This window comes from Cherax quadricarinatus, chromosome 89 (assembly GCF_038502225.1).
Source record: "Cherax quadricarinatus isolate ZL_2023a chromosome 89, ASM3850222v1, whole genome shotgun sequence".
Taxonomy (NCBI): Eukaryota; Metazoa; Arthropoda; class Malacostraca; order Decapoda; family Parastacidae; genus Cherax; species Cherax quadricarinatus.
This window is the reverse complement of record NC_091380.1, coordinates 556,885-579,151: the sequence shown is the minus strand read 5'-3', so window position 1 is coordinate 579,151 and position 22,267 is coordinate 556,885. Positions and strand designations below refer to the sequence as shown.

Sequence of the window (22,267 nt, the reverse complement as noted above, 5' to 3'; positions counted from 1 at the left end):
GATGCTGAGGCTAGAGTGGACATAGGCTCATCAACACTAGATACTTGAAGATTGGTAAAAACATCACCTGGTCTGATGAATTGTGATTTCTGCTGTATCATACAGATGGGAGGATGAGAATGTTTAGCATAAACCTTTGGGATGTGGTGGAACAGATTTGCAGCATGAATATGCAGCCAACAAATCTGCAGCAACTACATGATGCTATCATATTAACATAGACCAGGATATCTAAGGAATGTTTGCAACACCTTCTTGAATCCATGCCTTGAAAAAATCAGGCTGTTCTGGGGGCAAAGGGAAGCCCCTACCCAGTACTAGAAGGCTGTACCAAATAAAATGGCTACTCAGTGTATATGAAAAATAATTAGTAACTTGGTAATAAACAGTATAGTACAATACACATCTGCAACACACAAGTTCCATTCAACACTCAACTTACAAACAAATTTGTGGAACTATGGCTTCAAGCTGACAAATGATGATAAAGAGACACTTACGGCAAAGAAATCTTTTTATTTATACAGAATTTTACCCACCTGGACTTTTATCGTCTTCGTACTACCAGTTATGTATTCTTGTAAGACCAAAGGATATCAGAAAGATTACCCAAACTTCAGTCATTATCTCAAGACATTCTCATGGATAACAAAACAGCATTTGTTAATAACAGTGCAAGTAACAGATGGTCAGTATTATACTGGTAGTAGGTTGGTAGACAGCAACCACCCAGGGAGGTACTACCGTCCTGCCAAGTGAGTGTAAAACGAAGCCTGTGATTGTTTTACATGATGGTAGGATTGCTGATGTCTTTTGTCTGTCTCATAAATATGCAAGATTACAGGCATGTCTTGCTACTTCTACTTACACTTAGGTCACACTACACATACATGTACACATTTATTTATACACACTCATCTGAGTTTTCTTTGATTTTATCTTAATAGTTCTTGGTCTTATTAATTTTCCTTTTATATCCATGGGGAAGTGGAATAAGAATCTTTCCTCCGTAAGCCATGCGTGTTGTAAAAGTCAACTAAAATGCCGGGAACAATGGGCTAGTAACCCCTTTTCCTGTAAAGATTACTAAAAAGAATAAGAAGAAGAAAATTGTCAAAGTGGGAAGTCTGAATGTGCGTGGATGTTGTGCAGATGATAAGAAAGAGATGATTGTGGATGTTATGAATGAGAAGAAGCTGGATGTCCTGGCTTTAAGTGAAACAAAGCTGAAGGGGGTGGGAGAGTTTCAGTGGAGAGGAATAAATGGGATTAGGTCAGGGGTTTCAAATAGAGTTAGAGCTAAAGAAGGAGTAGCAATAATGTTGAAGGATAAGCTATGGCAGGAAAAGAGGGACTATAAATGTATTAATTCAAGGATTATGTGGAGTAAAATAAAGATTGGATGTGAAAAGTGGGTTATAATAAGCGTGTATGCACCTGGAGAAGAGAGAAGTGTAGAGGAGAGAGAGAGATTTTGGGAAATGTTGAGTGAATGCGTGGGGAGTTTTGAATCAAGTGTGAGAGTAATGGTGGTTGGGGATTTTAATGCTAAAGTGGGTAAAAATGTTATGGAGGGAGTAGTAGGTAAATTTGGGGTGCCAGGGGTAAATGTAAATGGGGAGCCTTTAATTGAGCTATGTGTAGAAAGAAATTTGGTAATAAGTAATACATATTTTATGAAAAAGAGGATAAATAAATATACAAGGTATGATGTAGCACGTAATGAAAGTAGTTTATTAGATTATGTATTGGTGGATAAAAGGTTGATGGGTAGGCTCCAGGATGTACATGTTTATAGAGGGGCAACTGATATATCGGATCATTATTTAGTTGTAGCTACAGTTAGAGTAAGAGGTAGATGGGAAAAGAGGAAGGTGGCAACAACAAGTAAGAGGGAAGTGAAAGTGTATAAACTAAGGGAGGAGGAAGTTCGGGTGAGATATAAGCGACTATTGGCAGAAAGGTGGGCTAGTGCAAAGATGAGTAGTGGGGGGGTTGAAGAGGGTTGGAATAGTTTTAAAAATGCAGTATTAGAATGTGGGGCAGAAGTTTGTGGTTATAGGAGGGTGGGGGCAGGAGGAAAGAGGAGTGATTGGTGGAATGATGAAGTAAAGGGTGTGATAAAAGAGAAAAAGGTAGCTTATGAGAGGTTTTTACAAAGCAGAAGTGTTATAAGAAGAGCAGAGTATATGGAGAGTAAAAGAAAGGTAAAGAGAGTGGTGAGAGAGTGCAAAAGGAGAGCAGATGATAGAGTGGGAGAGGCACTGTCAAGAAATTTTAATGAAAATAAGAAAAAATTTTGGAGTGAGTTAAACAAGTTAAGAAAGCCTAGGGAAAATATGGATTTGTCAGTTAAAAACAGAGTAGGGGAGTTAGTAGATGGGGAGATGGAGGTATTGGGTAGATGGCGAGAATATTTTGAGGAACTTTTAAATGTTAAGGAAGAAACAGAGGCAGTAATTTCATGCACTGGTCAGGGAGGTATACCATCTTTTAGGAGTGAAGAAGAGCAGAATGTAAGTGTGGGGGAGGTACGTGAGGCATTACGTAAAATGAAAGGGGGTAAAGCAGCTGGAACTGATGGGATCATGACAGAAATGTTAAAAGCAGGGGGGGATATAGTGTTGGAGTGGTTGGTACTTTTGTTTAATAAATGTATGAAAGAGGGGAAGGTACCTAGGGATTGGCAGAGAGCATGTATAGTCCCTTTATATAAAGGGAAAGGGGACAAAAGAGACTGTAAAAATTATAGAGGAATAAGCTTACTGAGTATACCAGGAAAAGTGTACGGTAGGGTTATAATTGAAAGAATTAGAGGTAAGACAGAATGTAGGATTGCGGATGAGCAAGGAGGTTTTAGAGTGGGTAGGGGATGTGTAGATCAGGTGTTTACATTGAAGCATATATGTGAACAGTATTTAGATAAAGATAGGGAAGTTTTTATTGCATTTATGGATTTAGAAAAGGCATATGATAGAGTGGATAGAGGAGCAATGTGGCAGATGTTGCAAGTATATGGAATAGGTGGTAAGTTATTAAATGCTGTAAAGAGTTTTTATGAGGATAGTGAGGCTCAGGTTAGGGTGTGTAGAAGAGAGGGAGACTACTTCCCGGTAAAAGTAGGTCTTAGACAGGGATGTGTAATGTCACCATGGTTGTTTAATATATTTATAGATGGGGTTGTAAAGGAAGTAAATGCTAGGGTGTTTGGGAGAGGGGTGGGATTAAATTATGGGGAATCAAATTCAAAATGGGAATTGACACAGTTACTTTTTGCTGATGATACTGTGCTTATGGGAGATTCTAAAGAAAAATTGCAAAGGTTAGTGGATGAGTTTGGGAATGTGTGTAAAGGTAGAAAGTTGAAAGTGAACATAGAAAAGAGTAAGGTGATGAGGGTGTCAAATGATTTAGATAAAGAAAAATTGGATATCAAATTGGGGAGGAGGAGTATGGAAGAAGTGAATGTTTTCAGATACTTGGGAGTTGACGTGTCGGCGGATGGATTTATGAAGGATGAGGTTAATCATAGAATTGATGAGGGAAAAAAGGTGAGTGGTGCGTTGAGGTATATGTGGAGTCAAAAAACGTTATCTATGGAGGCAAAGAAGGGAATGTATGAAAGTATAGTAGTACCAACACTCTTATATGGGTGTGAAGCTTGGGTGGTAAATGCAGCAGCGAGGAGACGGTTGGAGGCAGCGGAGATGTCCTGTTTAAGGGCAATGTGTGGTGTAAATATTATGCAGAAAATTCGGAGTGTGGAAATTAGGAGAAGGTGTGGAGTTAATAAAAGTATTAGTCAGAGGGCAGAAGAGGGGTTGTTGAGGTGGTTTGGTCATTTAGAGAGAATGGATCACAGTAGAATGACATGGAAAGCATATAAATCTATAGGGGAAGGAAGGCGGGGTAGGGGTCGTCCTCGAAAGGGTTGGAGAGAGGGGGTAAAGGAGGTTTTGTGGGTAAGGGGCTTGGACTTCCAGCAAGCGTGCGTGAGCGTGTTAGATAGGAGTGAATGGAGACGAATGGTACTTGGGACCTGACGATCTGTTGGAGTGTGAGCAGGGTAATATTTAGTGAAGGGATTCAGGGAAACCGGTTATTTTCATATAGTCGGACTTGAGTCCTGGAAATGGGAAGTACAATGCCTGCACTTTAAAGGAGGGGTTTGGGATATTGGCAGTTTGGAGGGATATGTTGTGTATCTTTATATGTTTATGCTTCTAGACTGTTGTATTCTGAGCACCTCTGCAAAAACAGTGATAATGTGCGAGTGTGGTGAAAGTGTTGAATGATGATGAAAGTATTTTCTTTTTGGGGATTTTCTTTCTTTTTTGGGTCACCCTGCCTCGGTGGGAGACGGCCGACTTGTTGAAAAAAAAAAAAAAAAAAAACATTAAAACTGGACATATGCCACACAACAATTATGAGAAAATGCAAATCTATCGGATTTCTATCTGTTCTTTGATTTTAGCACAACGGCCGTTTCCCACCTAGGCAAGACAACCTGAAAAAAGAAGAAATACTTTCAGAAAGTTTTTTCTTTTTACATTTAGTAATTTTATACAGAAGTTACTAGCCCCTTGCTCCCAGTATTTTAGCCACCTCTTACAACACTCATGGCTTATGGAGGAAGAATTCTTATTACACTTTACCATGGAGCTTTTATTATTATTACAATCAGAGCTAAGCATTAAACCCACAAGGTATTAATATTATTATTGTGAGGGGGAAAAGGGTGAGTGGTGCACTTAGGAGTCTGTGGAGACAAAGAGCTTTGTCTGTGGAAGCAAAGAGGGGAATGTATAAGAGTATAGTTATACCAACACTAATATGGGTGCGAAGCATGGGTGGTGAATGTTGCAACGAGGAGAAAGCTGGAGGCAGTGATGTCGTGTCTGAGGGCAATATGTGGTGTGAATATAATGCAAAGAATTCATAGTTTGGAAATTAGGAGGAGGCGGGAGATTACCAAAACTATTATCCAGAGGGCTGAGGAAGGGTTATTGAGGGGATGGAACAAAATAGAATGACTTCGAGAGTGTATAAATCTGTAGTGGAGGGAAGGCAGGGTAGGGGTTGGCCTAAGAAAAGTTGGAGGGAGGGGGTAAAGGAGGTTTTGTGTGCTAAAGGCTTGGACTTCCAGCAAGCATGTGTGAGTATATTTGATAGGAGTGAACGGAGACAAGTGATGTTTAGGACTTGACTTGCTGTTGGAGTGTGAGCAGGGTAACATTTATGAAGGGATTCAAGGAAGTGGCAGGCCGGACTTGAGTCCTGGAGATGGGAAGTACAGTGCCGGCACTCTGAAGGAGGGGTATTAATGTTGCAGTTTTATAATTGTAGTATAAGAACACCTCTGGCAAGACTGTGATGGAGTGAATGATGATGAAAGTTTTTCTTTTTCGGGCCACCCTGCCTTGGTGGGAAACGGTCGATGTGCTAAAAAAAAAAAAAAATTGTGAAGCACTAAATATATGTCTGAGAAACAGAAGGCACTGTAAACAAGAAAGTCACTCCAGTATCAAGGTGCCCCTTGAAGGAGGCTATCTGGGCAGGCTGTCAGTGAAAGGTGGGAGTACCTGTCTAACATTCATATTAATTCGACAGTTTTTGGCATAATTTAATATGTCTTTGATATCATCATCCATTATATCATATCTTTGACTTTTGCTATCAGCAACACCTCCTTCTTCAGACTTAAATATACTCTTAACACTTTCCTTTACTTTACATTCTTCATAGTGAGGCTCTTCTTTTGAAACCATTTCTTTTGAAGAATCATTAAAGAGCAAACAATTGTGAAGACAATTTCTTTCATGATTATCTGTTACATTTTTTCTATCATCCTCATCAGAGTGAATATTATTCCATGGTTCATCGTCAACAAGAACTACTCTGGGAACAGCATGGTAGGCCTGGCGTGACTCTCCCGTCATCACCAATACATCACCACTGTGGAGATATATAGGTGTTGGCTGTGCTGCCTTCGTAGAACCTCCAATGAGGAACACTGCACTCTGTGCGAAGCTGTTGAAAAAGAAACAAGTGTTAAGTCCTATAAAAAGGCTAAAGTTGTATTACACTGCTTTAAGTTCCAACACAGTGCTTCTTAGTGCTTAGATAAAGACGTTATAACCAATGATCAACTGAAAATGATAAACCACTGACAGCATAAAATGAAACAATAGTTAAATGAAAGTTCTGTATATATATATGTTGGTGTTTGTCAGATTTACTGAAGAGGGTCTCTGAGTGAAGCAGAAATGTGCTCATCTAGTTTTACCCATATCAGTTTTCTCTCTGAGTGTTTTCTCACTTTTTACAGTTTAGTAAGTTTTAAAACCAGATAAAATTACTTACAGAGAATTACAGCCTCTCCTCACTTAACGACGGAGTTCCGTTCGTAAGACCACGTTGGTAAATGAATTCATCGCGAAGTGAGGAGCATACTATAATGGTAGTGAGTTTGTGTCAACCATCTTTGATATTGTTTTAATGTCACCTTTGCACCATTTATTATATTTCTTGTATGTTTTTAAATGTTTATGTAGTAGTTTACTGCATATTGTAATAAATAGAATAGAAGAAATCAGCTCCAATATACATTATTTAGGTCAGCATACTGGTCAGAGAGCCCGTCGTAAGTCTGAGTCATCGGTAAACGAGTACGTCGCTAAGTGAGGAGAGGCTGTATATATGTGACACCTTACAAGTATACATATTAGTTTTTGATTGTAGTAGATTTAATGAAGTCACTTTAGTGTTAATAAAGTAAAGCAAGTCATCAACACTTAATTCTGAATAGTAAGAATCTTCAATATATTTTGTGAACTGTACAGATCACATATAATAAATGTGCAGTATGTACACAAATAACCCGCACATAAAAGAGAGAAGCTTACGATGACGTTTCGGTCCGACTTGGATCGTAAGCTTCTCTCCTTTATGTGCGGGTTATTTGTGTATCGTTCCAGTCACGGTATTGTGCCTTTTTTGTTATTTGTGCAGTACATATATCATATGTTGGAAAATATGAACATGGGATATTGCATAATAGCAAATTTGCACAAAGCCAAGAAAGTCCGTACTGTATTTAACTCCAGTAAATCCCACATATTTCACACCTTAAATTTTGTCTTGCTGGTGACAAGCTCCAGGAATGGGTTCAAATGGACACATTTTCAGACCTTGCCCATTATTGTGAGCAAATATACCCATGCTCAAGGCTCGATAATATTTGTTTTTTATTAACACATTGGTCATTTCCCACGGAGGCAGGGCAACCCGAAAAAGAAGAAACACTTTCATCATCACTCACTCCATCACTGTCTTGCCAGAGGTGTGCCTGCAAAATATCTGTAGATAACAATGTTCATCCTAGGTAGTAGGTTGGTAGACAGCAACCACCCAGGGAGGTACTACCGTCCTGCCAAGTGAGTGTAAAACTGAAGCCTGTAATTGTTTTACACGATGGTAGGATTGCTGGTGTCTTTTTTTTTCTGTCTCATACACATGCAAGATTTCAGGTACGTCTTGCTACTTCTACTTACACTTAGGTCACACTACACATACATGTACAAGCATATATATACACACCCCTTTGGGTTTTCTTCTATTTTCTTTCTAGTTCTTGTTCTTGTTTATTTCCTCTTACCTCCATGGGGAAGTGGAACAGAATTCTCCCTCCATAAGCCATGCGTGTTGTAAGAGGTATTACAAAAAAGTAATTTTTAAAAGACGATGGTATTAAGATTTACTTCTTTTGTAATAAAGAGTTCGGGATACATAAATACACACATTAATATAAATTAATCTTTAATATATAAAAATCAACTATCTTTGGTCTAGAGGTATTTGAACTATGATATAATAATAATATGTACACGTTACTATAATAAATTATAATTAGCATCTAACTAAAATAGTAAATAATTATTCGTGACCCTACACAGGGTACAACTCTTGACACTACTGTCACTATATATATATATCTCTATGCTAAAACAATAAATTATAAATAACATTTTTATAATAATAAATTACAATCAACTGCCTCTCACGACACGAAGTCAGTCACACGACACTGTTCAGTGTACACTACAACCAGGCCATCTTCAGTGTCCCACGACACCCTTTTCATCTCAGTGTTCCACTACGGTCCTGTGCATATCTCAGTGTTCCACTCCATCGTACGTCCCTCAGTGTCACACTACGGTCCTGGCCCAGTTCAGTGTAACACTCCAACCTTTTCTTCATGTAATGTCCCACTAAACAGCATCTGACGACTCCGGCCCACAGTTGATCAACGTAGACGGTGAGTCCACAGACATCACCGGTAGTCCAGTAAATCCTCTCCAAAGGCGGTTGACACACCGCTAGCCGAACACCATGCTGCAAGCTCACTGAATGCGGCCGTCAAGTAACTGAGGCCAACAGACTCGGTGAGCTGCGGTGAGCGGTTCTTCTAACACCAGTAGATAGGTACGATTCGGTGGTCAGGTACCTACTGCATAGACGTGTACCCTGAGGAGTTCAGGTACTTAATGTTGAAGCCAGTAGACGTGTACCCTTCGGTGGTCAGGTACCTACTGCTTAGGTGTGTACAGCGAGGCGCTCAGGTACATAATATTTCTAAAGCCAGTAGACGTGTACCCTTCGGTGGTCAGGTACCTACTGCTTAGGTGTGTACAGCGAGGCGCTCTGGTACATACTGTTACTAAAGCCAGTAGACGTGTACCCTTCGGTGGTCAGGTACCTACTGCTTAGGTGTGTACAGCGAGGCGCTCTGGTACATACTGTTACTAAAGCCAGTAGACGTGTACCCTTCGGTGGTCAGGTACCTACTGCTTAGGTGTGTACAGCGAGGCGCTCTGGTACATACTGTTACTAAAGCCAGTAGACGTGTACCCTTCGGTGGTCAGGTACCTACTGCTTAGGTGTGTACCGTGAGGCACTCAGGCTCTTACTGCTCTAAGGCCGGCTCAGCAGCCCCCACATTGGGTTTGATGACGCACCCAGTGGTACTGCCGGCCGGCAGGTTAACTATTTAACCGCTAGTTTGGCAGGGGCCGCAACAAGAGGCGACTAAAATGCCGGGAGCAAGGGGCTCGTAACCCCTTCTCCTGTATATATTACTAAATGTAAAAGGAGAAACTTTCGTTTTTCCTTTTGGGCCACCCCGCCTCGGTGGGATACGGCCAGTGTGTTGAAAGAAAGAAGAACAATGTTCATGAAAAGATTCTTGACAAATATACAAGTCTGACCTGAATGAGAAGAGCGGAGCCTGAGTGTATGGTTCTGAATGATCTGTGTGTGGTGCGAGTGTTGAGTCCTGGTGGTAGTAGTTAATGATGGCTGCTTCACTCTGGAATTCATAAAAACCCAAAACTTTGGCAACAACTGCACACAGCTTCACCAGGCTAGCAGGCACATCCCCTCGTGCATCCTCACTGTATTCCTACAACACAAGAATACAAAATACTATTACAGTATTTAATCTAATTTTACAAAGATTGAAGAATAGTCACAGTACCACGACTTAATTAAAAATCCTCTTCTTCCTTGGATCAAATTTAATACCTCCCATTCCCCAGGTGATACCCCTCATGGAAGGTTCCTTGATGTTGGTGAGGGGCTCTTGATTTAGGGAATTGGAACTGTGCTCCAGTTCCCCGAATTAAGCCTGAATGCCTTCCACATCCCCCCCCCAGGCGCTGTATAATCCTACGGGTTTAGCGCTTCCCCTTTGATTATAATAATAATCCCCAGGTGATACACGAGCATTTTTCAATTCCGCGTGACTAGAATAATATCCATCTATTCATTTATCTGTCCATCAGCTCTTCCACCCATTCATCAGCAGTCTCAACATGCAAGTCAGTTGGTTAATTGGATTTCAGGCTTATTTACGACACGAGGGTCATTAAGGTTAGGGAAGGTTTGTCAGGAAACATGACAAGTGTGTCCTGACACAGGTCTTAGTTGTATGATGACTCACAGCTAGTGCTTTTGGTCATCTGACTGAGGTCTTCCACCGGCTTACTTGTTTAGCCCTTTTAAAATTAAGGTTATGCAGTAGTATCTCAGTACTTGAACAGCTCCTAGCTCAAACAATTTGGTATTTGAATGCTTTGCTTGGTAAAATAACTGCTCAGTGGTCTACCGTTTGCTCGGCACTCGACCAAACAATGTGCGTCAATCTCCCTACAGCTGTCACTCAGTGCAAACTCCGCTGAACTTCACTGTAAACTATTTCGTGTTTTTTTTTATATTATTTGTATAAATAAGTCACCATGGGGCCCAAGAAGATTAGTGAAAACAGTCAACCAAAAAGAAAATTGGTCAGCCACAACAGAGATGAAAAATTATTATTAATTATTATGGGAAAAATTCATTCAGTACTCGAACAGCCTTCTGGAACAAATTAAGTTTGAGTACCAAGGTTCCATTGTAATTATAACCATTATGGACTCTAAGTTGTCATAAGCAACTGTCAATTAATAAACAGAAGGGTGGACGAGGAACTTGAGCTGTGGTCCACAAATCGACAGTCTGAGATGGTAGAGAGCCAGACTGTCAACTTGTGGACTATGGTTCAAGCCCCTCATCCACCCTTCTCTTAATTCATAACCATTATATATAAAATATCGAACAGTGGTCTTGAAACAATTGCACCCACAAAAAATAGCTTGCTGGCTACCTAACCTTGGTGTCCCAGTTGTGGTGGTAGCCAAGTGTCACCCAGCGCAGCTTCTTCCTTAACTCTTTACCAGCAAGTCTGTAAACAATAATAATATATTTGTAAATGTATGGTATACAATGCTGACAAGATGAAGAATTAGACACATGTACAACATTTGGGTATTTTTATTGTAGACATTTCACCATCCAGTGACTTTATCAATACAAATTCAAGGACATAATGTGAAGACTGTATTATTATTATTATAATTAAGGGGGAAGCGCTAAACCCGGAGGATTATACAGCGCCTGGGGGGGGGGGATGTGGAAGGCATTCAGGCTTAATTCAGGGAACTGGAGCACAGATCCAATTCCCTAAATCAAGAGCCCCTCACCAACATCAAGGAACCTTCCTTGAGGGGTGTGAAGACTGTAGAACTCTATACAGGTCAGCCATCACTAATCTGGCAATCAGTTATCCAGTTCCATCATTAATCTGGCACTAATTTCAGCTAGCATAATTTCAAATTTCATCATTATGCTTACTCAGTGGAGGAAGATGTAGCAGAAAGAGTCTCTATTGATAGGTTAATTAAGTGTATCCTAACCTAACCACTCTGTAATCCGGCAAACTTACTAATCCGGCACACTACAGGTCCCAATGATGCCGGATTAGTGATAGCTGACCTATACAAAAGATGAGGTAATCAGTCCTCGGTCTTCACTAACTCCAAGGCTGAGGGACTGATTGCTTCGTCTTTTGTATATGGTTCTACTGTCTTTCCATTATGTCCATGAATTTGGATTGATAAAGCCACTGGATGGTGAAACATGTACAGTAAAAATACGTACCCAGATGCTACATGTGTCTAAGTCTTCATTAATAATAATAAAAATCAAAGGCTCTAACTCAGGATAAAAATGTTAAAATATTTACATAAATCAAACTCTCATTAATATTTAAAAGATAAATACAAACGTTTCTTTAATAATAAGTCAGATCTACTGGCTTTATTTGTGATATTTTTGTATAAATTTATATAGGCTTTCATCAGCTCGATGCCTACAACACTTGTATCTACAGAACCATTGTATGTACATGTACATGTATTTTTTAACACGTCGGCCATCTCCCACTGAGGCGGGATGACCCAGTAAAAATGACTCTGCAGAATTATTTGTAGATTTCCTTAATAAATTCATTTTTTGTTTTTACAGGGTTTGACAAGGTTAGGTTAAAGATCCCTAATTTTGCTGACAAGCTAAGAGCTGTTACCTACATCAGCTCATTTGAAAGCATTTTTATTGTCATGAGACATACAAGTAGGGAACAGGATGAAGTTGGAGCCATCTGTGGGCCAGCTGTGGACTGTCTGTGGGCCAGCGTTTTCATTTGATCAACTGACTTTATCTTGTTGACATCATAATGCTGTACGAATGTGTTCCAGACGTGAGTCATCCTGGGGATAAATGATCTCAGATGAAGTGATGTTCTGGAGAAGGGTACAGCCAGAGTGGTGTTGCTGCTTTCTGCTTGTCTTGTGGTATAGGAGCTGGCTTCACGCTGTCCTTGAAGTGGATCCAAGTGTGGTGCTTTGACAGTATTGACCTTGTACATAAGGCTCTGCTGAAATGACAGATCTATCCAGGATGGGTCCAGGTGAGAGATGAGATGTCTTGCTCTATTCTCTACTCTGTCAAGCAGTCTCAGATGAGAAGGGGGGGCAGGCAAACCAAGAAAGTTGAGCATATTCAAGGTGTGAGCATACTTGTGCTTCATACAGAATCTTGCAATCCCTACTGTCAAGCAGATGTGAGATATCTCAAAGTGCTGTAAGCTTCCTGGTTATTCATGATCAGTTTGGAGTCAGATTTCACCCCAAGGATATCAACTTCTTCCCCAGGTACCAACACTCTCCCATTCATCCTTACTACTGCTCCGGCATTACCATCATGGTGCCTAGAGATCATCACCATTTGTGTTTTCTCAAGTGCAAATGTTACTTGCCATTGGTTTCCCCAAGCTGATAAAGCTCTTAGCTTGTGATTGATGTAGCTTAGAGCAGCTGGTATTTCTTCTCCTGGATAAGTAAATATCAGAGTACAGTCGTCTGCATATGCGTGGGATTCTGGGATGAAATAAGGGTTACTGAAGTAGACATTCCATAACAATGGTCCAAGCACACTTCCTTGTGGAACACTTACCATAATAGGATGTCTTGCTGATTCTGTTCCATTGAGAACTACCCTTAAAGATCCACCATGAAGGTAATCACTGAGGAGACATAGCATAGAGCCTGCAATTCCCAGTACTTGAAGTTTTCCCAAGAGGCCCTGGTGCCACACTCGGTCGAAAGCACCAGCAACATCCAGTGCTACCACACAGCTGACTTTAGATTTATCCAGTGACTGGTGCCACTCAGTGGAGAGGTTTAACAACAGATCAGTAGCAGAGTAACCTTTCTTGAAGCCATATTGATGGTCACAAAGTAGTGAGTGGTAGTCAAAAAACTCATTTGTCTTGAGATTATTGTCTCAAGGATCCTGCCAGTGATAGACAGGAGTGACACTGGTCTATAGTTGCTGATTTCTGCTCTGCTCTTCTTTTTGTGAACAGGGACTATATTTGCCTCTTTCCACAGAGAAAGCCATTTACACTGTACTAGGCAGTGCTGAAAGATGCGAGTTAGAGGTGCTGCTAGCTGGTCTGTACATCTCAGCAATCTTGGGCTCAACTTGTCTGGGCCCACAGCCTTTTCTTGGCCAAGTGATTTAAGAAGGAAATGCACCTCCTCCTGCCTTATTGTCACCACTGACAGTTTTGACACAGTTCTTGCAGCTAGTCAAGGAGGGTCCCTTGCTGGATCAGGAACTTGCATTTTGGTAACAAAGTGTTTGACAAAGAGGTGGTCCCATCTTGTCGATTTAGAGGTGGAATAAGTTCATCAGGCAGATAACCTTATCTGTCCTTGACCAGGGACCACCAGGTTTTGGAGCCCACTCTGCCTGATGCCAGCTTTCTTTTTGTGTCCACCTCCCATTTAGAGATAGCCCACTTTTGAATGTCACCCATATGCCTACAGGCTTGCCTGTGAAAGTTCCTGTTATAGGTAGTAGGATGCCTCATACCTTTGCCATGCCTTGTACTTAGCAGTAGCAGCCTCTCTACAACAAAAGTCAAACCAAGGCTGATCTGTAGGCTTCGTTACATATTGCTGGTGAGGAATGTGTTCTTGTTGTAGATTAAGGATGTGTCCAGTGAAGGCATTCACTTGGTTGTCAACATCCCCTTGGAGAAGAGCATTCCAATCGGTGGTAGCAAGCTCAGAGCAAAGGGCTGGCCAATTACCTCTTTCCCATAGCCAGGTTGTGCGTGTGGACTCCTCACCTCATTCTGTTGGGATCTTGAGTGTCGTAAAAACAGCCTTGTGGTCACACAATCCAACATAACCGAGGGGTTGACAAGTGACTGTACCTTCTGCTAGATCACGCACTACTGGGTCAAGGGAGGAGCCAGAGATGTGAGTAGGGAATTCAACAAAGTTTCTCATGTCAAACACTTCAAGAAGGTCATCAAAATTCCTCTGTATAAGATGTTGGTTGAGGTCACCAACAATTATGATATGTTAACAATTGTGTTGGAGCAGAGGGGAGTTCACATTTTCCATTAGGAAGTTGATGGGGTCTGCATGTTGCCACTGAGGTCTGTACATTGCATATGCTAGTACAGAGGTACTGGTGTTTATGCATAGTCTGAAGAACATCATTTCAAGATGAGTAGGCATGGCAACATCAATGTGCTGGGCATGTATACTTTTAGAGAAACACACAGCAACACCTCCTCTTGTCTTTGCCTGTCTCTTGTCATCCATGTAGCCAGCAATTCTTGCAAAATTTTTTGGAGTCTCTGTCCAAAAATGTTTCAACAACAGCTATCATGTTGGGATGTCGAATATTCACAAAACTGTGTGTGAGTTCTCCAACATCGGTAATGAAACCTCTAATGTTGGCCGACAGGATGCTGATAGACTGGCTCCTCATGATGTGTTGAGCCTGAGGTGGTGGGTGTGTAAAGTACCTGCCCTTGAGAGAGGTAGGGCACCGAGGCAGCTGCTGGGATGTAGGTCTGTGGTTTTTATATAAGGCACAAAACCACCTACTGGGCTGAGATAGGAGTAGCTTAGTGGGTGACGTGTGAGTGTATTCACCAATTATTTATAATGAACCTCTTGTTCTAATTTACGTATTACTGCTTTAATTATCTGAAGTTTCAAACAGAATTTTTAGACACTTGTGTAATAAATGATTAACAAATTTAAAATCAACTCTTTAAGTACATTTGTGTATTAAGGACGTCCACAAGTTATATCTTAAAACCTTTAATCAATTTAAAAATTGGAATGATAAAGTACTTGTTATGGCACTAGCCAGCAGCCTGACATGTTAGAAACTGCATTTTGATTGATGGATGGAAGATCAAACCTCTACTACTCCTTGTGCTTAAAGATCCTTTGATATACAGGAGGCCCCATTTGTATGGTTCTTAGTTGTCCAACCCCATGCAATAAGCAAAAATTTCCAGCAAGGGGAAAGGTTTGTTCATTATTGAATGCTTCTAAAATGCCTGATGAGGTATTAACACTCATATATTAAGTGCTTAATACAGCTAGGCATAAAAAAAAAACAGATAAAAAAGTAAAATAAATACACAATACATTCGGTGCTTACCTTAAAATATGGCGCCGGTCCCCCTTCTTTTACGCAACTGTGCAAAAGCGGTGGAAAAATGCTAAGAGCACCGAACATAATGAACAAATCTCAGTTAAAAGCCAATGAAAACACAGAACACTGAAATGAAGGTGATGAATATGAGTGGCCTTCCTGTATCTTATACCTTTGATAGATTCCAAGAGGTTTTCTACTCTCAGAGTTGTTTGGATCAGGCTTGTTTGGTGTTGAGGTAGATTTGCTGTCTGATAGCATTATTTGAGTGTTTTAGTACTTGATCAGTAGTAAGTAGATTACTACACAATTTGAAAGGGGGTTGATCAATTGCTTACGTGCGTGTCAGCTGCCACCAGGTGCTGTCTGACAGAGTGATGCCGTGTGATATTAGGTTTGTTTTGTTAGTGGCACAGGGAAACTCTCTCAAACATCTCTTGATCCACTGCAGCTGACCCTGGCTTGTGAAAGGGTTACGGATCACAAACAAGCCTGTAAATTGGACACGTCGTTTAATAGAGTAATTTAATAAATTTTAAAATACAGGCACTCCTCAACTTACGATGGTTTGGCTTATGACATTTTGACTTTGTGATAGTGCAAGAGCAATTACAGGTGGTCCTTGACTTACGATGGGAGAACGTTCCAACGAACTCATCGTAGGTTGATAATATGTCGAACATGATATGCTAAATAAATAACTATTGTCAGTGAATAAGTATATAAACATATAATTACTGTAACTAAATATACTAGTATTAAAGAGTAAGTAAATGAATGCAAGTAATGGACTTATTGCCTTCCTGCTGTGTAATTATCTTAAGTTTCAGTTTAGCTCGACTGGCAACTCACTCAGTACACACACTGAGGTCTATGGTTCGATCCCCGGTACTGGTGGAAACATTAGGACGTGTTTCCTTAAGACACCTGCTGTCCATGTTCACCTTTCAATAAAATAATTACCTGGGTGTTAGTCGACTGGTGTGGGTCGCATCCTGTGGATAAAATTGACCTAATTTGCCTGAAATACTCAACATAACAAGGAACTTTCTATATAGTAGTATGTCACTGATGTCAGCTATGGTCTGTATACAGACCACTTAAGAACAAGACAATGGTTATTTGACAATCAGTAATTTTAACACTTTTAAACTACAGTAAATAATATTCATTATTTCATACACAGTATTGTTCGGTAAACACAAGAACTTAGCATCAAGAGTTACGTTGTGTGCTGTACATAAGAATTTTTATGATGAATGTAATAGGAACATTTTTTATTAAAAAAATAGCATTTTATGTTCTATACAATGAAAAATATGCATTAATTATCCATTAACCCAGGGTATTTAACCCAGGGTATTTAAGGAAATTTTTGCTTATATATTACCTGGATGAGTTTTCACAGAGTAGATTTTCCACAAATAAATCAATTTAAGGCCAACTTTTCTTGCATCTTCCTCATCTTTTTTAGTTATGGCACAGGGAGAGAGCCGTTCACATTCCTATAAAAGTAAATCACATTAATAGTAAAAATATCTATATTTCTACAAGCATGTGATACAACTTATACAGACCATAGCTGATATTAATGACATATTACATGCATGTATATAGAAAGCCCCTTGTTATGCTGAGCATTTCCCACACTTAGTCTTGTCCCCAGGATGCGACCCACATCAGTAGACTAACAGTCAGGTACTTACTGCTAGGTGAACAGGGACAACAGGTGTAAGGTGACTAACACCCAGGTACCTACTTACTGCTAGGCAAACAGGGACAACAGGTGCCTTAAGGAAACACCAGGTGTGTTAGATTGTGAATTTTCAAGAATTTCAACAAAAACAACCATTGGAAATTTTCCACTTGTGTGCGGTGTAGTTTGTTAAGTGAGGAATTGTGTGGTGGTTTGAGGTTCTGAATGTATAGTTGAGTGGTTGTTGATGTAAGTGCAGTGAACACTTGTGACGAGCTCTCTGAACAACAAAATTAAAACCACTATGCTCTGATTATCATCCCCTCAAGGAAGGTTCCTTGATGTTGGTGAGGGGCTCTTGATTTAGGGAATTGGATCTGTGCTCCAGTTCCCCGAATTAAGCATGAATGCCTTCCACATCCCCCCCCCCCAGGCGCTGTATAATCCTCCGGGTTTAGCGCTTCCCCCTTGATTATAATAATAATAATAATAATCTGATAATCACACAATCCATCCTCCAATTTGAACAGCAAGCTTGGGCAGTACAGGGGAGCCCCGCTTTACAGCATTTTGCTTTACAGCATTTTGCTTTACAGCATTTTGCTTTACAGCATTTTGCTTTACAGCATTTTGCTTTACAGCATTTTGCTTACAGCATTTTGCTTTACAGCATTTTGCTTTACAGCATTTTGCTTTACAGCATTTTGCTTTACAGCATTTTGCTTTACAGCATTTTGCTTACAGCATTTTGCTTTACAGCATTTTGCTTTACAGCATTTTGCTTTACAGCATTTTGCTTTACAGCATTTTGCTTTACAGCATTTTGCTTTACAGCATTTTGCTTTACAGCATTTTGCTTTACAGCATTTTGCTTTACAGCATTTTGCTTTACAGCATTTTGCTTTACAGCATTTTGCTTTACAGCATTTTGCTTTACAGCATTTTGCTTTACAGCATTTTGCTTTACAGCATTTTGCTTTACAGCATTTTGCTTTACAGCATTTTGCTTTACAGCATTTTGCTTTACAGCATTTTGCTTTACAGCATTTTGCTTTACAGCATTTTGCTTTACAGCATTTTGCTTTACAGCATTTTGCTTTACAGCATTTTGCTTTACAGCATTTTGCTTTACAGCATTTTGCTTTACAGCATTTTGCTTTACAGCATTTTGCTTTACAGCATTTTGCTTTACAGCATTTTGCTTTACAGCATTTTGCTTTACAGCATTTTGCTTTACAGCATTTTGCTTTACAGCATTTTGCTTTACAGCATGTTGCTTTACAGCATTTTTTACAGCATTTTGCTTTACAGCATTTTGCTTTACAGCATTTTGCTTTACAGCATTTTGCTTTACAGCATTTTGCTTTACAGCATTTTGCTTTACAGCATTTTTTACAGCATTTTGCTTTACAGCATTTTGCTTTACAGCATTTTACAGCATTTTGCTTTACAGCATTTTGCTTTACAGCATTTTGCTTACAGCATTTTGCTTTACTGCATTTTGCTTTACAGCATTTTGCTTTACAGCATTTTGCTTTACAGCATTTTGCTTTACAGCATTTTGCTTTACAGCATTTTGCTTTACAGCATTTCGCTTTACAGCATTTTGCTTTACAGCATTTTGCTTTACAGCATTTTGCTTTACAGCATTTTGCTTTACAGCATTTCGCTTTACAGCATTTTGCTTTACAGCATTTTGCTTACAGCATTTTGCTTTACAGCATTTTGCTTTACAGCATTTTGCTTTACAGCATTTTGCTTTACAGCATTTTGCTTTACAGCATTTTGCTTTACAGCATTTTGCTTTACAGCATTTTGCTTACAGCATTTTGCTTTACAGCATTTTGCTTTACAGCATTTTGCTTTACTGCATTTTGCTTTACTGCATTTTGCTTTACAGCATTTTGCTTACAGCATTTTGCTTACAGCATTTTGCTTTACAGCATTTTGCTTTACAGCATTTCGCTTTACAGCACTTTGTTTTACACTAAGCTTTTTTTTTTGTAAGTAGAAAGAGTACATGTTAAAATAACAATAAAAAGTACAGTATAGTAAATACATAAAGCAGTAACATAGTTGTTTATTATCATTATCAAGTATAATGTACTGTACACAACTGTATGTGCTATACTTTTATACAGTTGGCAGCATAATAGGCGCCACTGGTGGCCCGGTGGCCTGGTGGCTAAAGCTCCCGCTTCACACACGGAGGGCCCGGGTTCGATTCCCGGTGGGTGGAAACATTTCGACACGTTTCCTTACACCTGTTGTCCTGTTCACCTAGCAGCAAATAGGTACCTGGGTGTTAGTCGACTGGTGTGGGTCGCATCCTGGGGGACAAGATTAAGGACCCCAATGGAAATAAGTTGGACAGTCCTCGATGACGCACTGACTTTCTTGGGTTATCCTGGGTGGCTAACCCTCCGGGGTTAAAAATCCGAACGAAATCTTATCTTATCTGGTGTGTATGCAGTCCATTGTTGACTGAATTGTCGTTATGTGGTGCATGAGTGTACATAGGTTAACTTCACGGGAAGTAGGAAAGACTAAGTCTCTGGTCAGATTACCAAAAGCTCCAGCTGTGGGTCACATGACTGATCACTGTGTCAGGAAACACTTGTCCTGTTTCCTGACAAACGTTACTATACTAACCTGTCTTCTTAAAGTATTTATTGCACTGCATATTTATCAGCGCTTCCCTGAAAATTCAGCCACCATCATTATTGTTTTTAATCTTGAAACAGATGAAGATGATGATTGAATTTTCACTAAAACAATGTTAACTATACCTGGAGAGTTTACCTGGAGAGAGTTTCGGGGGTCAACGCCCCCGCGGCCCGGTCTGTGACCAGGCCTCCTGGTGGATCAGCGCCTGATCAACCAGGCTGTTGCTGCTGGCTGCACGCAAACCAACGTACGAGCCACAGCCCGGCTGATCAGGAACTGACTTTAGGTGCTTGTCCAGTGCCAGCTTGAAGACTGCCAGGGGTCTGTTGGTAATCCCCCTTATGTGTGCTGGGAGGCAGTTGAACAGTCTCGGGCCCCTGACACTTATTGTATGGTCTCTTAACGTGCTAGTGACACCCCTGCTTTTCATTGGGGGGATGGTGCATCGTCTGCCAAGTCTTTTGCTTTCGTAGTGAGTGATTTTCGTGTGCAAGTTCGGTACTAGTCCCTCTAGGATTTTCCAGGTGTATATAATCATGTATCTCTCCCACCTGCGTTCCAGGGAATACAGGTTTAGGAACCTCAAGCGCTCCCAGTAATTGAGGTGTTTTATCTCCGTTATGCGCGCCGTGAAAGTTCTCTGTACATTTTCTAGGTCGGCAATTTCACCTGCCTTGAAAGGTGCTGTTAGAGTGCAGCAATATTCCAGCCTAGATAGAACAAGTGACCTGAAGAGTGTCATCATGGGCTTGGCCTCCCTAGTTTTGAAGGTTCTCATTATCCATCCTGTCATTTTTCTAGCAGATGCGATTGATACAATGTTATGGTCCTTGAAGGTGAGATCCTCCGACATAATCACTCCCAGGTCTTTGACGTTGGTGTTTCGCTCTATTTCGTGGCCAGAATTTGTTTTGTACTCTGATGAAGATTTAATTTCCTCATGTTTACCATATCTGAGTAATTGAAATTTCTCATCGTTGAACTTCATATTGTTTTCTGCAGCCCACTGAAAGATTTGGTTGATGTCCGCCTGGAGCCTTGCAGTGTCTGCAATGGAAGACACTGTCATGCAGATTCGGGTGTCATCTGCAAAGGAAGACACGGTGCTGTGGCTGACATCCTTGTCTATGTCGGATATGAGGATGAGGAACAAGATGGGAGCTAGTACTGTGCCTTGTGGAACAGAGCTTTTCACCGTAGCTGCCTCGGACTTTACTCTGTTGACGACTACTCTCTGTGTTCTGTTAGTGAGGAAATTATAGATCCATCGACCGACTTTTCCTGTTATTCCTTTAGCGCGCATTTTGTGGGCTATTACGCCATGGTCACACTTGTCGAAGGCTTTTGCAAAGTCTGTATATATTACATCTGCATTCTTTTTGTCTTCTAGTGCATTTAGGACCTTGTCGTAGTGATCCAGTAGTTGAGACAGACAGGAGCGACCTGTTCTAAACCCATGTTGCCCTGGGTTGTGTAACTGATGGGTTTCTAGATGGGTGGTGATCTTGCTTCTTAGGACCCTTTCAAAGATTTTTATGATATGGGATGTTAGTGCTATTGGTCTGTAGTTCTTTGCTGTTGCTTTACTGCCCCCTTTGTGGAGTGGGGCTATGTCTGTTGTTTTTAGTAACTAAGGGACGACCCCCGTGTCCATGCTCCCTCTCCATAGGATGGAAAAGGCTCGTGATAGGGGCTTCTTGCAGTTCTTGATGAACACAGTTCCATGAGTCTGGCCCTGGGGCAGAGTGCATGGGCATGTCATTTATCGCCTGTTCGAAGTCATTTGGCGTCAGGATAACATCGGATAGGCTTGTGTTAATCAAATTTTGTGGCTCTCTCATAAAAAATTCATTTTGATCTTCGACTCTCAGTCTGGTTAGCGGCTTGCTAAAAACTGAGTCATATTGGGACTTGAGTAGCTCACTCATTTCCTTGCTGTCATCTGTGTAGGACCCATCTTGTTTAAGTAGGGGCCCAATACTGGGCGTTGTTCTCGATTTTGATTTGGCATAGGAGAAGAAATACTTTGGGTTTCTTTCGATTTCATTTATAGCTTTTAGTTCTTCCCGCGATTCCTGACTCCTAAAGGATTCTTTTAGCTTAAGTTCGATGCTTGCTATTTCTCTGACCAGTGTCTCCCTGCGCATTTCAGATATATTGACCTCTTTTAGCCGCTCTGTTATTCTTTTCCGTCGCCTGTAAAGGTAGCGCCTGTCTCTTTCTATTTTACATCTACTCCTCCTTTTTCTTAGAGGAATAAGCCTTGTGCATACATCGAGTGCCACCGAGTTAATCTGTTCTAGGCATAAGTTTGGGTCTGTGTTGCTTAGTATATCTTCCCAGCTTATATCGGTTAGGACTTGGTTTACTTGGTCCCACTTTATGTTTTTGTTATTGAAGTTGAATTTGGTGAATGCTCCCTCGTGACTAGTCTCATTTTGTCGGTCTGGGGCTCCTCGCATACATGTCTGAACCTCAATTATGTTGTGATCTGAGTAT

At 40.6% G+C, this 22,267-nt stretch overlaps 1 protein-coding gene across 2 annotated transcripts in view; it reads right to left on the bottom strand.

Annotated features, from left to right (window-relative positions):
• Positions 1-501: 501 nt before the first annotated feature.
• The window catches only part of AlkB (alpha-ketoglutarate-dependent dioxygenase AlkB), a 33,606-nt gene continuing 11,840 nt past the window's right edge, over positions 502-22,267 (bottom strand). For both annotated transcript variants that reach the window (XM_070104041.1, XM_070104040.1), the window contains exons 3-7: positions 16,796-16,910; positions 15,744-15,897; positions 10,708-10,780; positions 9,267-9,460; positions 502-6,030 (exon numbers count right to left, since the gene is read on the bottom strand). In XM_070104041.1, the coding sequence (XP_069960142.1) occupies positions 5,547-6,030; positions 9,267-9,460; positions 10,708-10,780; positions 15,744-15,897; positions 16,796-16,910 (1,020 nt within the window). In that variant the 3' untranslated portion in view covers positions 502-5,546. The remainder of the gene's footprint in view (positions 6,031-9,266; positions 9,461-10,707; positions 10,781-15,743; positions 15,898-16,795; positions 16,911-22,267) is intronic.